At 44.3% G+C, this 17,792-nt stretch overlaps 1 protein-coding gene across 4 annotated transcripts in view; it reads left to right on the top strand.

The window, feature by feature from the left end:
* The window catches only part of DIP2A (DIP2 acetate--CoA ligase A), a 964,533-nt gene extending 958,035 nt beyond the window's left edge, over positions 1-6,498 (top strand). For all 4 annotated transcript variants that reach the window (XM_086956246.1, XM_086956248.1, XM_086956245.1 and 1 more), the window contains one exon: positions 491-6,498. In XM_086956246.1, the coding sequence (XP_086812372.1) occupies positions 491-743 (253 nt within the window). In that variant the 3' untranslated portion in view covers positions 744-6,498. The remainder of the gene's footprint in view (positions 1-490) is intronic.
* Positions 6,499-17,792: the final 11,294 nt, after the last annotated feature.

Below are 17,792 nucleotides of genomic sequence, written 5' to 3' on the forward strand. Positions count from 1 at the left end.
GTTATACTGTTTTTTGTCTAGAGCTCTTCTCCATCTTTCGTCTCCTGTTGGTTGTTATCCAGACATTTCTTATCCTATCCACTGTTAAACTGATTTTTCTCCTCCTATTTACGAATACCCTGCTTATTTTTAGCGTTCCCTTCTTCCAACTCTGATCCTGCATTTTCTCCATCTCTCCAACATTATACTGTATTTTTACTATTTGTTGTATGAGAACTTGATCTTCACCCTCTTGTACCCTGTTAGCCACTTTTTCACCTCTTGCCTCAATTATGCTGCTATTTTTCATTGTCTTCTGCTGCATTTTATTATCATTCAGTGTCCTCTCTTGTATACTGAGAATTCCCCTTTCTTGCTCCTTCTTGTCCTCACCTATTACCCTGCATTTCATTCTCTCACCCTTTTATACTAGCTTTCTCATGGCTCTCTTTGATATGCTTCTCTTATTTTCGTAGCGCATTGCCTCACTACTTCTGCTTTCTCCACACAGTGCTGTGTTTACCTGGACCAATCTCCTTGTGGTCGTGGTGGAGCTGGATGGGTCAGAACAGGAAGCTTTAGACTTGGTTCCACTCGTGACGAATGTAGTTTTAGAAGAACATTACTTGATTGTTGGCGTTGTGGTAATCGTGGATCCTGGTGTCATCCCCATCAACTCCCGAGGCGAGAAGCAGCGCATGCACTTACGGGACGGATTCCTAGCGGACCAGCTTGATCCTATTTATGTTGCTTACAACATGTGAAGCTGAAAGCCGATATATATATAAATGGCCAAGACCAAAACAAACTAAAATAAGGAAATTGCAAATAGCGTCAAATCCAGTTTTGCCGCGGTCACAACCACTAGCAAATAACGAAATCCAGTTCAATGTGATGGAATCTCTGAGCTCTATGTTCAAGTGCGGAGACCTTGTTTCAAACGTTCCCAGCGATACTCTGCAGAAACAATTTTTTTTAATGAATGTTGGTATTTTAATGAACTGAAAGGAAACACAAAAGCAGATCCACAAGATACAGAAAATTTGAGGAGATGGCTAGAACAACACAGGTGCCTGTGACTCGGAGTTGCTCTCCACAACCTGTTGCGCCCAACTGTTCCATATAATCTACTTGTTCACTGTATCCCGCTGTTTCCTGTACATAGCTTACTCCACAACCAACTGCCACTGTAGCATGGTTGCAGAAACACCTCATCCTTAATAGCACCCTGTTGCAACTAGTTTTTACTCCAAGAACTCGACTGTTCCGTGCTGCACTTAAACAGCTGCCCTCTACTTTTGTCAGGATGCAACATCCAGCTGCTCTCTGCAACCTGCTCTGCCACACCTTCCTGCTTTTTTGTATCCACCTAGGTTTTTCCACACTGTTGCGCATTACTCACAGGTGATCATCAGGCCAAGCCTCACACAAGCCATTTAATCCCAGCTCTCACTGAATGGGTTCCTCACTAAAGCTGTTTCTCACACCTCTAGCAAGTCTTCGTTTGCTTCTCCTTGTTCACAACTTCCTCGCTCTCAGCTATTGCTGCTTTTCACATATGTTCATTGTCCTCTTTCGAAGCTGCACTCTGTATGGGGCACGAGGTTAAAGGTGCTGTGTGTGTTTATGAAAAGTGAGCATTTAATGCAAGTCCCCCTCTAGCTGCTCCACCTCCACAACACCTTCCCCACCATCAACTCATACCCTCAACCAATATTCTACATTGTCATCCTACGTGATGTTCTCTGCAAAGGCACCCGAAACACTGGCATCTGTAATGTAATTCAATTATCAAGCTTTTGTCTTTAAGGATCAAGCACTGAGCCAAATCCTACACAAAGGGAAATGGCGAAGAGACTGTTACACTCCGTAGATGCCATGGTGCTTTATTTTCTTAATAATTTGAAACAGCTGCTGAGAGTGTCTCAAAATGTATACAAACTCCTATTCTGAAGTTAGCTATCTTATTTTGTTTCTAACCAAAAAATGTTCTGTGTGGACTATTTTCTACTTACAAAATATCAGTAAGTACATTGTAAGTTGGCGGGTAAATAGGTCACTCTCCAGTTTACAAAAAAAACCTGAAAAAAAACGTGTGTGTTCCAAAATATGGCATTGTATGTGTGAAGTGTCATTTTAAGGAGACATCTGAAACAGTCATCATTGTACACTCCCGCAGACTGCAGTCTTAACAGCTGAGCGCTGTTATGGTAAAATGTCTACTGCTTTGTCATTGAGCCATGCCCAGAGAACTGCTTTATTCATATTGCCTCATTGTGGTCTCTTATTGCTGTGCTGACCAGTGTAAGATGCAGAATACCTAATACAGACTACCTCTTTTTTTCCCCTTGCTCCCTTTAGCAAGGAGTTGGAGGCTTGCACCTAGAGCAGCTTATAAACGCTGCATGACCATGTGTTCCTTTTTACTGTTCCCCGAGGCTTTGCTCCCCCCTTCCCATATTATATTTGTAGTCTTTAATGCAGAGGAATCCCCTTTCAACTGTGCAACTTCAAATTGCATGTTTCCTCCAGCCCGTTTAGGAGTCGGTTTGGGCTCTGCAAGTCCCTCCAGTGCCAGCCCCCACATACATGACGGTAGGGTAATATTCTCATAGTCACCCTCACCCTGGAGGGCTTTTGGACCCCACTAGCCAAATCAGGTTCTGCTAATTACTCTGTGAACACCCAGTTCTGCTAGACTGGTCATGTTTGGGATGGAGTGTGGCCAGTAGCCCTTTAAGTTCTTGCAACCTAAGAAACTGACACTTGCCAAATTCCGGTTGCTAGATCTTTGTAAGTAGAAGTTGTCAATGAATCTCTTCAAGACCCCACCCCCCTCTGAGATTTTGACTTAGTGGCTCTGTCATGGGGGGCACTCACAAAAAGTATTGTTTGTGCATGTAATGCCTCTCGTGTTGAAGGCATCAGAATCTGCAGAAAGAACTAGTTCCTGTTAGTTAAACTGTTTGGGCATCCGCTGTCTTGAAAGGAAAGATATGACCGAGTCCCAATCAGCTTCCTACTTAAATTTATTTTGAGCAAAAATTCTGCATAGTACTCTTATATTAAATCTGAGGCTGTTTCCGACTAAGGGGTTCATTTGCAACTGTCCATCCAGACAGCTCACCCCAATGTTTCTTCTTGAATGTAACATGTCTCCTTTGTCCTTGCATTTTAAATAGTAATTATGACCTATCTCCTAGGTGTTCATTGTCCTGAAGGAATCTGAGCCTAGGTGGTTTAATTGTTCATTAGCAGCCTTACCGTTTAATTTGATTCTGGATGTAGTTGTCTCTCACCTTCAGTCTCTGAATGCATAGTTACTGCTTCAATAGTAATGAAATCCCCGGACATCTAGTTCTAAAGAAGAAAAAGTTGCCTCTGTCTTGGGGGTTGCTCATTAGTTTTCCTTGATCACCTTCATATACCTCATTATTTACCTCTATGAAGATCCCCTGTTCCTATACAGACCCCCCATTTACGGCAAAGTCATGCCATTGGTTCATTTTGCCTTGGGCCATTTAGTTTGAAAAAGTTGATATTCAGAATTGTACATCATTGCTCGCCTAACGGTCTACCAATCTGAGTTATGAGCACTGTGTATTTCTAAAGGATAGCCTAATGTCAGATCTTTTCACACTGGCCTCCAATTGTGGTCCCCACGCCTACGTTCCATCAAGTCTTAGCAGGGTTGTGAATTGTAATGGAAATTCTCATTGTGAGTCTTTCTGATAGGATACATTGCTTTGAGGTCTCCACCTTTAAATGACCATTGAGACTTCTCATTTTCCATGGTCGTAATGACCTCTACTAGGAATATGGTTTATAACCACATAAACAACTTGATGTTCTGTTAGTTAAGACATAAGTTTATATGAAACTCAAACCCCCAAAAAAGTATGAGAGAATTTGAGAATCCTATTTCTTACTGTCATGGAAAGAACTGGGGATGTGAGAGTTGCTATTTCATTTGACATTTTACTATTTCCAGCATTTCCCTTTCTGATAAAAAAAGATTTCCCTATTGAGTGTTCCTAGATATTTGCCGATATTGACCTGATCATGTCTGGTGGTGATTGATCCTGTAGTAGCATTTATAGAGGGGTCCAAGATTCACAACTGACTCCCTTTGTGAGTCTGGGGCAGTTTCATTCTCACTTAAATGTGTTAGACCACGTGTCGGCTTCTGCTCTACTGAGAAGTCCCAAAAATCCCACTTTTAAGCAGAAAGGGGAATACCGAGTAAGGATATTACCAGAATAGTTTGAGGCGTAGACTGGATTTCTGAAAATTACACATGCGGGGATGGTTCAGATCCACGGTTGGTTCTTTCTCGGTGTTTTGAAAAGATTCATTTCATATTCTACCTCTTACTAGTCAACTTCTCCTAATGTCCAATGTGACGTTCCTTTGCTCAATGTGTTCTAGGAATTATGGCACAGAGAATTGGTCATCATCATACCCTTTCCATCAAAAGGCCTTGTGAAATTAAGAAATGAGCTGTAATATAGGCCTGCAAAACAACACTGTCTGTAGAGGCCATGTGTGGATTAGTGCTCCATAGTGGTGTACCTGTTCACAAAAATCTGTATTTTCCCCCTTCTTGCCTGTAGCTTGCTATCAAAAGTTAACAGAGGATCTGCTTCTTTATTTTATTTAGAAGTGTTTAGAAGAAGCAGCCTTTTACACTAGTTGCAAATGTGGAAATAATCGTGTACTCCTTTGTTGTACCAATTATATTCTTTACATGCAGTGCTGTCTTCCAGTCAGCTATCGTTTGAAGACATTTATCAGTAGAATTAACAAGAATTAGGTTCAGACTTTACCACATCCTGACCACTGCACTGAACAGTGTTATCAATGGAAGCGCCTAGATGTGCATGGTATCCCTTCCAATGGGAACTGGTAGGAAAACAATGTGCCAGTCCGACCCCCACAAAACTGCTCCTCTGACATGTATTGCATCTTTAGGGAGATACTGCATCCCTAACCAGTCCCTGAACAATAACCATGTCGACGCTCATTGTATGCAAGTTATGGTCCTGGTTTTCAATTTCTATGCACAAATCCAACCCCTACCCAATTCTCTTAGTGCACGCACTGCCCTGTTGTGAGGAAATAAGTTGATTGTGTGAGATTTCCATGTCTCTTCATTTGTCAACATGTGATAACTCCTAGACACGCAGCACAAGATTGCACACAGTCCAGTTTTGTGGATGTGTGGTGTCAGCTGTTACATATTTGGGAGCTACACTAGGTGCTGCGGCACTGAACGGGAATGCACCATTAGCTGTCACACAGTTACGACATGCACGGCCCACTATCTCACTTTTACAGCTTGCACAGTGACATGTTGTACAGGTCTACATGCACCCTGGGATGCCTCACAGGTGCAGAATGCAGAGCAAGATGCCATTCTATTGGGATATGCACAGTGAGCTGGCTCATAGTGGGGACATCCACTGTTCGATGTCATGCAAGCAGGTATTGTGTAACTTTACAGTGTGATGTGTGCTCTATGAGATGATGCACAGTCTGTGCATACTTAGTTAATGTTTGGAACATACACTTTTAAACTCATCTTGTCAGTGTGTTGCACAGTATGTACAACGCTCTGACATTTTGCATTCAGGAAATGTACAGTGAGATGTTACCAACAGAGTGTCTAGATACATCATAAGATGTCGAACAGTTATGATGTTTACTGTGACAGTAATTTGGGCTGAAACCTTGTCCTCTGTGAAAACGTACACTGCAAGTTATCACACTGTTTGGGCAAAGGTTGAATAGTCCCTATATGTAGCTTTCAATATTTCATTATCAGTTGGAAAACTGATCGACTTATTGAAATTCCAAACTCATTCCGCTCCTCCAAAGCAGAAGTTCTGACTCAGTTGAATGTTGTAATGATCTGAAAACAGTGTGAAACCACTCCCAAATGATAATAAAGCACGAGTGTAGGAAATAGACTATTTTTATAAAGTTAAGGAAAAGAAAATTTGTTTTTACCTCATTTATCACTGCATGTATGTGCAAGAAGAAAATCAGGGATTCTTCTAGATGGATCCACTAAGATGGTGCCAGAGAAATCTAGGGATTGAAACGACAGTTAACAGGCCCCTTGGGGCCCTCAGCAATACTGAACTTGATTCCCCGTCTTAAGCAATGGAAATACTTTGCCGAGCTGCCCAGGTCAGCAGCTCAGTAGTCTAGTTCCAGCATTGCTTTAGAAAGTGAGACTTTTAGCTATGTAATGACCTTGTTGTAATTATGTACAGATTTTATGTAACTTATTGTTGGACTGACACATAAGGATCTCCTTGGTGGACTAACGGCATTCCTTCTCTTCGGATAGTTGGCACAAGCAAACTATTTCCATCTGTTTTAAACTTTTAGTTTTATAGCAAAAGAAGGACAGAGAGTATTGTATGATTTTTGTATTGAGATCGGTGACAGTTGGACAAGTTGCCTTGTAAAGTAAGAAAATGAAAAAAGCACATTAAATATTTTAAAACGAAATGAGTAGCAATGTTGTTAATCCAGTAATGTGATGTTCTTACCACCAGTTGTCCTCGAGTTGTGGTGGTCTCATATTTAAACAAAACACATGCTTTGTAGTAAAACTCAGTTGCAAGCACACTCTGAAATCCATAACTCTCAGGGTTTCAAGTGATGACCTCCTAAGTGTCCCTCCACATCATGCATTGTGTGAAATTGCCACATATTAAGGTCCAGATATACAAACGGGTCACACAACCCAACGCAGCAAGTCACCTTGCTGAGTTAAGTGACAGAGAAGGCAGGAATTTGCCACATTTACGAAGATATGGCACATTCCTGCCCTCTCCCTGCGGGCGCATTGAGTGCAGGCTAGAACCAAGGGTGCCAGTGTTACAGACATGATTGTTTTTGTGCAAGAAGGAAGAGTTTCCTGCATAAAAACAATGTTTTGAGCCTTTTCCCTCTTTCCATGTGTGCTTCAGAATGCAGCACACAAGTAGAAAGTCGGAAAAAAAGAGGAGAAATAAACATTTCTCTCTTCATTACGCCTTACCTGGGAAGGCGTAGAAGTTCGATGTATTCCCAGTTTTACTTGTATAAGTCAATCTAGGAATGAATCAAAAACCATTGGTGGATGCGTAGAAAACCCATGCTTCACCCATGACTTACCTTTCCAGGACAGAGTAATGCAAGGCAGTAACTTGCCCTGCCTTACTCCATATTTTCTATGCCACGCAAGGCGATTCTTTGTGGCACAGTAAATATCACTTCTGGGCTTGCATCACCATGTGTGACCTTGAGCAATGCAGTCACAAGCCTTTCGTAAATCTGGACTTCAGTTTGTAGTTGATTTTTGAGGGAGCCTCAAATTAACTATGACATATCAGAATAGAGTAATTGGCTCCACTTACCAATGAAAGCAATCTAGACGTCAGCTGTGAAAAAAATCATTTGTACTGAACAAATTCAAAGAATAACACGATTCTGATTCTGAACACGATTTCAGCATCTAAGAATGCATACATTCTACATCAATTTCACTTCAAGCTGAAATACACAATGAAACACAAGACAAAATGGCAGGTGCAGTATATGTGTATGTACACAATAAAGGCGGTAGCAGGGATAATCCAGATAATACTTGTATATTCAAACCTCAAAAGATAAAGTGGATACTAATGAGGTGTAGTTCACATGAATTCACCATCAGTTTCCTACAAAGATTTCCCTGGGTAAGTTAGTACATTATGATTATTGGTTGAAATTTCATGGGAATCCCCATGCTTACAAATGTATTCATGTTTTTTTAAACTATGTAAACATAGCAGCCATATGCAGTACTTCATAATTGGATCATTTAGTATTCAAGGATTTCAGTGTCCTGTTTCTTAATCTCCATGCTTGCAACAAGTATCTAGTAAGTCCGAAAATTATGTATTCTGTACAATCACTTTTTAAAATTCTAATGATCTCAGTTAGTCGATTAGCAGTCAAATCTGACAAATCGTAATTAACCAGGTTCTTCTGATCTGTTTGTTCCTAGGGCAGAGGAATAGAAAGTGTACTTCCGTTTCAGGGTACGGCCTTGCTTGGCCGACTGCTAGACGAGATGTTAGCATCATTCCAGTTACTGCAAAAACTGTTGACTGGAAGGATACTATAATTAAATTTTAGGTATAGGGATTTCGCAAGCGGTGGTTCAATACGATTCAAAAATTCTTCCTGGTACATTTTGTCTTTAAAACTCAGGAATCTACTTGTCAACTTCCCTGCAGTTTGCTCACTTAACCAAATGTCATTCACATAACTCCAGTATCTCCTTTTGAGAAGGTTTAAGGACATTTTTTGAATGCAGTCAAAGATCGCTCATGCCCAGTTTGACCAACCAACCCTTGATGTAGTTGACCCACTGGACTCACCCTCTGGTATTCAATGATAATACGTCTAAGAGTGATTCTTTAATGGGTAATTGTGAGTTTTTTGATCAGATGCGGATCCAAAAAGTAAGTGAATCGATAGTTGTGACCAGACCTTTTCATCTTTGTTACTGGAGTGGAGGCCTACTGCCCCTCTCATGTAAAGTTCCACTTATATGTTGTTACAATCCCAAGTGTATATTGTCCGTGTATGTGGCCTGTGTGCTAAATGCACTGTGTGTGAGTAAGCTAGAACAATGGAGGCCTGTGGGTTCCATTTTGGAAGCCCCTGGCCTTTCTGTGCACAAGATAGAGTTGTGGTTGTTTTCTCAGACAGTGGAAGTATACTGCTGACATCACTGATACTAGAGAGAGAATCTAGCTACTGAAGTGTGAACAGATGAGACAAGGCTCCTTTGGAAATTCAGTTAGGCTTTTCGCCGAGAAGAGCTGCTGATGAGTCTTCTTGTAGCAATGGTAAGTGGTTGAGTGAAGTTAGACTAATCTGTTGTTAAGGAGAAAGTGACCCCAGCTTACGGGAAGTCAGCCTTTTGTCTCTCCATTAACCAGTGCTCAGTGTGTCTTATTGATAGTCAGCTGCAGAAAACCCATGCCTCTTTGTGCCTCTTGATTGAGTGCTCCAGGTTGGAAGCTACGATGTTGTGAGGAGTATCACTATACATAAAGGCTTTCTGGAAAGGAACCTGTATAGGACACTTGAAAGGAGAACCTCCATAAACAGTTCTGAAAGTGCAGGCAATTGATCAACGTTTCCTTTCTGGGTATGCTGTACAAAATGGGGCGCTGCTGACCCACTAGTTCAAGGTTCTCTTTGACCAAGGAAGGGAGTGCGCTGCAGAGTACTGATATGAATGCTCTGTAAACAGAACTGGTGTCTGCCTGGCAGTGCTATTCCCAGAGGTGGAGGGACAACACCTGAAGTCTTGCCTGGAAGAAAGGAGCTGTTTCTCTGACCTAAAGCACCTAGAAGCCAACCTGAATGCTAACAAGGAGAAGGACCTTATCAACCCTGTACAAGGTGGGGCTGTCTAGGGACAAGCAGAAGCAGGCCTGATGGAGTGTGGGTCTACCAGAATATGAAGAATGAGGAGAGCGATCTGTGTGCCGTAAAAAGTTTGGGCGCAGTCTTTCTGTATGAATGACACCAGGTAGGAACCACACTGAAGAATCTGTTACTGAGCTTCTGCATTGAAGAATGTTGCCGTAGTAGAATATGCCACTTCATCAAAGAACTGCCTGATTGAACTGTGCTGCTGCATCGAAGAGCTGTGTCTCAGTGCACTGTCCTTGATGAACTGAGCCTGAGCTGACTACTACTGCACCAAAAAAAGCTCAAGGCAGATGTGCCACATCAGAGTCTGCCTCCAAGTTGGACTGTGCTGCTGTGACCTCTGACCCCTGCTGCTCAATCTCACCTACCCAGAAGCACATTCTTTGGCAGATAGGACTGCATCTTCACTGGAGCCCTGCACACCTGCAAGGATTCCAAGCTGTTGCCGCCACTACTATTTTCTACAGCCTGTGCCAAAATATGGGGCGAACCTCCAGTTTACACGTCTCCGCCTGGAAGAACAAGCAAGAAGGATCTGTGCTGTGGGTCCACACTGACTGCCCGAGGAAGACTGAAACAACCCCATTTTGGTGAGATAACTCAGCATAAAAACTATTCAAAGGGGTAATATTTGTGACGGAACCTTTGATACTTTTCCTTGATTGCTGAAACCCTTAAGTGGTGGGGGGCTTCCTAATTAGTCTAAAGAGGGTCACCCGAGAGGGCGACCAGGACCCATGGATCGTAGCCCAAGCACCAGTAAGGTAACTGTACCTGTAGCCTGTTCTATGAAGTATTATGTTTTACATGTGCATTAAAGTACATTTCTTTATCAAATTAAACACTGGTTTGAAAACAAGCATTGGCATAGCCAATAGGTCTCTCCCTTGGGACCTTATAAGTATTTAGTTATGCAGCAGGTCCCAAAGGCAAGACCTATTGGCTATGCCAATGCTTGTAATATGAGGGGAATGATGTCCTGTGCTGGGATTTATGTTTACTTTTAATTCTCTTATCTATCGTTTGCCATTTTGTATTTATGGTGCTTTTACCCTCTGTCCATGCTGATGTGTGTGTATGTTCTGTTCTAGAGTTGGAATTCCTGAGGGGGTACTTAAGAAAGTGAGGGCGGAGGGGGTGCGATTATCCGCATGCACAGAGGTGACTGTACTGGCACCAGCACGTGATCCTAGAGATACATATAAACCTATCAGTTGTTTTCACTTGGTTGTAGTGCTTCTCGACTCCACACTAACATAAAAGCACAACATCTTCCACGAGGGGTGCTACGGCACTGCAGCACCTTAGAAGTCAAGGACTGTCAATAACCCCATTTTGTGATTTTCTTCCATAATTTTAAAACCGTGACTCTGAAAACTGTCACACCATCATGTCTTGTGGGTCTTACTCATGTTCGACTAGTCAATAATATTCACCTTCCACACTTTGCTCACGACTGGAAGAAACAGCTTATATAGTGAACCACAATGATGTCACTTCTAAAGTACCTTCCACTGAGCGTACAGCATGTGATTCAGGCAGCTCCAGGACCACAAAAGACTGCACGCTCCCATGGAGTGAGAGGAGACCAGAGCGAGGACCGAAGAGGGTAACACAGAGAGTGCGCCCCCTATCAAAATGCCCATCCTCTTACAGGGGCGTACTACCACTGGTGCCCCAGGGGTAGTAGCACCAGAACCCAGTTCCCTGAGGGATCCATAGAACCCTGACAAAAAGCAGCAGAAGGGACCACTTTCCTCCGCGCAGCAAGCAAGCACGTCCTGCAAAAGAACTAATCTAGTAGACATGTCCTCACACGACGCTCCCTCCTCCCCGCAGAACACCCCACTCTTTCCTTTTACACTAGCAGCTTGTCCTCCAGGGCGGTGCAAAGTACTCTTCCATGTTAAGACGTGCCATGGTGCTGGTTGAGGGTCAGGCCAAGGGTACAGAAGGGCCAAGCGTGGGATCCGAGCTGTACAAGGCAGAATCGTGCTCTGCTTTATTCACCGTGGAGCCGCCGGGCCGCATTCTGTTACCAGGGCGATGCGTCCTGGATGTGAAGGCGGGGCTAGCGAGGAGAAGGGAGGGAAGGCAGAAAGGGTGTTGAGCCAAAAAGTGAAGAGAAGCGAAAAGGAAGTAAAGGAGAGAGTCTGGGAAAGGCGAACAACGAGAGGAAGGAAACTATGGGTGAAAAAAGATGAAAGAAGGCAAGCGGGGGCAGAGGGAATAAAACGAAAGGTAGAAGCGAGTGAATTGAGATAAAATAATGGGAGCCTATGAAATAAGAACGTCAAACAAGCACGTGCGCATGCCACATCGAGACATCTGGTTTGAATTATCGCACACTCGTCTGGGCATGATAATTCAAACCAGAAGGTGCCTGTGCGGGTAACTGCAAGCAATAGGTGGAGCAAAGGCAGGGCATGCGCCTGCCTTTGCCCAATTGCGTGCTGTGTTTCTTAGAAAGATGCACGCAAAAGCCAATAGCCGGTGACGAAAACAAAACCACACGCATGAGCATGCGGTCAGCTTTTCAAAGCCCCTTACAAGAAGTCTCGCCAGAGTAGCGCATGTGCGCTGCTACAGCCTCGACCTAAAAAAGCCAATAGCCCGTGACGAAAACAAAACCACACGCACACACGTGTGGTGAGCTTTTCAAAGCCCCTTACAAGAAGTCTCACCAGAGCAGCGCATGCGCGCTGCTACAGGCTCGACCTAAAAAGTTGATTGCAGTACTGGCTGAATATTTAGTTCTGAGATTATGCCCCCACACTACGTCCTTGAGAAGCCTATGACTGCCTCCATTCTTACCACTGAGAGTCAAGTGCTTAAGGGGTTTCATTTGGCCCAATTTCCATAGATGGCTATGGAGTAGACATACCCATGACATCTGAGGCAAATGACTCCAGCCCCATAACGGAGGCCCAGTAATTCTTGCTTGCCCAGTTTTATGACACTGAACAATATTTAGGCACCACCCCAGTTCTTTTCTTTCTGTGCCCTTCGATATGGATCCAGAGCTCCGCTATTAGTTTGTTGGTGTTTAACTTGGTCCAACATTGTTTTTCTACGGACAGTGTGCTAGGGAAAAATGTTCACTCCCAGACATCACAGACTTCAAATTATGCAGCAACTGCTGGAAGCAGATGTCAGTCAGAGATCCACAAAACATCTGCCTGTGCTGTCTACGCCCAAATTGAAGTCCTGTTACAAATACTCCCTGATGCATCAGAAAGCCATCAGGGAGCGGGAGGCGAAACTGTACATCTATTAATACAATGTGTGGCTTGTGCTCCAAACAGAAAAGCTGATTTTATTATGTGTTCCAGTAAACTTTCAAGTCACCATGCTCGGGTAAGAAGAATGTTCTAAGCATGTGTTGGAGTAGATGCACTTGCTCTACATACACCTGCCATCTAGTTGGGAAGGTGGCCACATCAGAGAAGGCAGCAACAAGCCTCCAACGATGCTCGCCACACCTTCAGGGAACATCTCTCGCCTGACACAGGAGGGTGAATATGTTGGTCCTTTGGGCGTCCTGCACATCATCCGTTGCCTAGACCAAAGATTACTTTCTCTTTTGACTCTGACCCAGCGGAAGACCAAGCGGCTTCTCTCTACCTCCCACCCAGTCCCTAGGCAAATCCCTCATCAAGGACCATGAGTACGATAGGCAATGAAGCACTCACCAGGCCTCTGAAAAGGTCTCAAATTGCGGTATTGCACTGCGCCAAGGTGGTCTGGCATAAAGTCCACCATCTAAAACGGAGCCTTTCGAACCTCCACTGCCATCAGGCTCTGGGTGGCAGCGGCCGAAGGCCTCGGAGCCTGTAATGCTCCCTCCCGCAGGCACTGATCCCTCACAGCTGTTGAGTCTCAAAATACTACAAAGGACTTCTAGGTAAAAACCCTTTAAATGCTGGCACTAAAACCAGACATGGGTCCAAAGCTGCCATCAGTGTTGAAAACCGCTTCAGGTCTGAAGGCTCCAGCGGAGTCGAGGACCACATCGGTGTGGAAGCCCCCTTCAACGGTGAACTCTGACGACTCTGAGCAACTCATCCTGCAGGAGTTATCTGCGAGGCAGAAATGACTGTTCACCACCCCCAGATGGGGAAGATCTCCATGAAACCGCCTCCCAAAAGGAAACTGATCTTTGAGAAGAGCTTGATTTGAAGCCTCCACAGCTTCCAAGCCTAAAAGAGACAGTTAGGCACCAGACCCCTCTCACATGTACTTCCTCCTTCTGCCTTCTCTACCACTACCTTCTTCCCACAGGGAAAGCAGCCCCTTCAACCCCCATTTACCCCTATAATGCACCATTCAATCCAGCGCCCACTGGCGACCCGTAGGACCAATATGATGTCAGTACCCTAGAAAATCCTGACCTGGATATCTATCCAATGAAAGGTGAATATGCATGTCCTCTATGAGGAAGATGACTTTTACTTATGCTATAGGGTATGTTGAAGTCAGTCACAGACCCCATTAAAGAACCTCTCATGGCAAGAGTGAGTTTCGAAAAAATATAAACACCATCAAACGACCCACCTTACATTTGGGGTCATGTCCTTCTCCCCGATTACCTTGTGGTACTTACTGCGCATAGCATGCTTATGCTCAGGCCATAGGTGGTGATCCCCTGCCCAATTAAGACAGAAAATTGTTGGGTAGTGGGAGCCCCCCCCCCCCCCATTGGAGAATAGCTAACAGTCTACCTCCTCTCCCTATATGATGGGGCACAATGGAACGAGATGCAGGAATTTGTGAAGCAACTACTGAAGAGTTCAGGAAGAGGGGGGAGGAGTAAATAGCAGAGGGAAAGATGATCTCTAATGCCACTATCTGCTGTTCGCTAGATACTAGCGACACTGCTTCTCAAGCGGTCAACATCAGCATACTCATCAGGCATCATGTGTGGTTCTGCATCTCGGGCATTAAACCCAAAGTCCAAAAATTTTCACTGAACCTATGTTTCAATGGTGAACATCTTTTCAGTCTGCAGGTTGACCAGATGTAAGAAAGATGAAGGTGTAATGTTATTTGGTATGGTTTGGTTTATCACACGGAGGAGCGTCATTGCATTGTACTATTGAAATGCGTTTATACTATATATTCTCTCAGAATTTTCAATAAACAAATTTAAAAAAAAATGAAGGTGGACACTGACACCGAAGCACTTGGTGTCCTTCAGACCTCATCCCCAAAGGCTTCTTTCTGCGATACCAGTGGTGCGCTGACTCCAGGCCACCTCCCAAGACCCTACTCCTTCCTATCAGAGGCAACAGTATGTCTACCATCAACAAGCACTGAGATAGGGTGCCTATAGCGGTAAGGGAGGTTCCAGCAAGTGGACTTCCACCTCTAAGTATGGACTCCCCCGTGCCCGATCATAAAACACCTGTCTGGTAGACTGCAAGATTTAATTTATCGTTGGCAGAAAATCACACCAGACAAGTGGGTCTTAGCGTTGGTTCTGCCAGCACTTCTCCCAACCCTCCCAATATCCCACCCTACCCTCACCAGAGAACATTTTACCTTCTGGAGGAAGAGGGCCAAGCACGCCTCTAAAAAGGGGCCATACAACCAGTGCCCACCACCAATCAGTGGGGCAAATGAGTTTGCCCCCTCTACTTCGTCATTGCTAAGAAGGACGGCTCTCGGTCGCATCCTGGACCTCAGGCCCTTACATATGGTAATGCTGTAGAATGTCATCCTTCTGCTTCAACATGTCAACTACATGGTGGGGTAGATCTCAAGAATTCCTACTTTCATATCCCCATTCATCCCACTACCGGTGCTACCTGCAGTTTGAGGTAAGTGGCTGTAATTGTCAGTTCAAAGTACTTGCATTTGGCATCACTATTGCTCTATGAGTCTTCACCACGTACCTTGAAGTAGTCACCGCACACTTGAGCAGGGAGGGTATCCACGTCTTCTCCTACCTAGACCATTTGATAATCAAGAGCACAGGCTAGCTCCAGTGCCTCGCACACACCTAGGCTACCATCTCCCTCATTTCCAGTCTCTGGTTGACCATAAACGCCACCAAGTCTCACCTACAACCCCACAGATTCAGCCCTTCCTCCGGGCAATACTGAACTTAGTCACAAACAAAGCCTACCCCAGCCCTCAGAGTCTTCCAAGCAGCTAACACTCCCGTTTTTCTGTCAAATCTAATAGGCACCTCACAGTCCGAACCTTTATGCACCTAATAGGCATGATAGCCTTGTGTGTTGCCATAGAACCCCAGGCCCAGATTCACCCACTACAACAGTGCCTTTCAGCCCAATGGTCACAATCAAGGTGTGGGGTCTGATGTAGGATCTAGTGTTGGTAAAGGCATGCACACGTTGCCCCTGTAGTGGTGGAACAATGATAATTTGTTTTATCTATTGCAGTCCTCGTCAGGAATAACATGACTGCTATATATTACCTACAGAAACAAGGTGGAGATCACGTTCTGCATCTGTCTGTGCTGGCACAGAACATTTGGTATTGGGCCCTCAGTCACCACATCCACTTAATGGCAGAGTACGTCTGGGGTGGACAATGATACTGAGGAACTTCTCAGCAAGACACACCAACAAGTCCAGAAGTGGCAACTCCATCTGCAAGTCTGCTCCAGTACTTTCGGTGCTGGGGCTCCCAACAGATGAACCTATTTCCAATCTCCAAAAATGAAGTATGCCCAAACTTCTCCTCAAGGTTCCCACGCTCACTGTCCATGGGCATGCACTATGGATGAACTAGTCAGGGATATTTGCTTACACTTTTCTGCCTTCCACTCCTTCCATTAAAGATACAGAAGATGCAGTACACCTCTCAGACTCTCATCCATGTAGCCCATATCTGGGTCAGATAGCCCATGTACTCAACACTCAAGATGTCAATCAGTTCCCCACGAGAAGCTCCCCAACAGGTCAGACCTTCTTGCCAAGATCAGATCAAGCATCTGGCCCTGAAGCTAGTCAATTGGTACCTAAGGTCTCTAGAGTCTGGCTACGTGCATCTCCCAAAGGAACACATGCACATCTTATGGAAATCTCGAAAGCCTACCACATGCCCTGCTACGTAACAAAATTAAAGAGATTTGTCCATTAATGCATCTCCTAACATCTGGACCCCCTTAAAGCAGCAGTCCAGGATACAACATCTTATTTGCTTCATCTACAGAAGTCAGGCCTAGCCTACAGTACAATATGGCTACATTTAGCAGCTATAGCTACCTACATGCAAAACAGGGAACTAGCTTTCCTTTTCTGCATACCTGTCAGAGCATTCATGGAAGGACTAAAAAGAAAGTCATCCCTCCCAGACTTCTGGGACTTCTGCCCCGCCCCACCCCACCAGGAGCCCTTGCACTCTTGCGCTTTCCTGGAAAGCAGCCTTTTTAGTCACCATAACCTCTCTTAGGCTTATTAGTGAGTTACAGGCCCTCATGCTCCAAGAACCCTGCATTTAGGGTCATAATGATAGGGTGGCACTCATAACTAACCCGAAGTTGGTTTTCCCTTTCCATCTCCAAACCAAAGAGCTCCAAATTATTTCCCCCCAACCAGACTTCGTAGTAGAGCGTACTCTACACACCTTAGATGTCAAACGAACACTCAAGAGCTACATTGATAAGATCAAGCCCTTTCAGAAAGCGAACCATGGTTTATAATTTTTTGCTAGAGCTCCTAAGGGCCACCCTATACCCATGGCAGACATTGTCAAATGGATAGTTCTATGCATCCAGACCTGCACCCACTAAGCAAAAAAAGAGCCCTCCCTGTTACACGTAGGGCACACCCTGCACAGAAGAAAGCTGCAACCATGGCGTTAGGAAATATTTACCTAGCTGACATACATAAAGATGCCACTTGGTCAACACCACACACCTTCATAAAGCATTCTTGTGTTGATATCCTAGTAATTTAATTGTTGGCCAGATTGTCTTAAGGACCTTATTTCAGACAGCTGCATTGTCCACACACTAGCCACCAACTGTAGAGGAGTACAGCTTTGCAGTCTATGCAGAGCATGTGTAACGACAACATCACATGTATGAACTGAAAATTATTCTTACCCTGTAAGCATCTGTTTGTTGCGTGTAGTACTAAAGATTCATATGCACCCACTGTCAACACAGGAAGCGAGTGGGTCTGATCACAACTTCCTTTTGCAACCTTCATGTGCATCATACTGCATTTATGTTCCACTCCATACTACTCTCACCCACTGCGAGAAAATAAATCTAACCTGAAGTCCGAGCACACGTGCATTGCCAACTTGGAGAGTAGTAGCCATATACCTTATGACTCGAAAGACTTCTTTGA

This window comes from Lissotriton vulgaris, chromosome 2_1, assembly GCF_964263255.1.
Source record: "Lissotriton vulgaris chromosome 2_1, aLisVul1.2, whole genome shotgun sequence".
NCBI lineage: Eukaryota > Metazoa > Chordata > Amphibia > Caudata > Salamandridae > Lissotriton > Lissotriton vulgaris.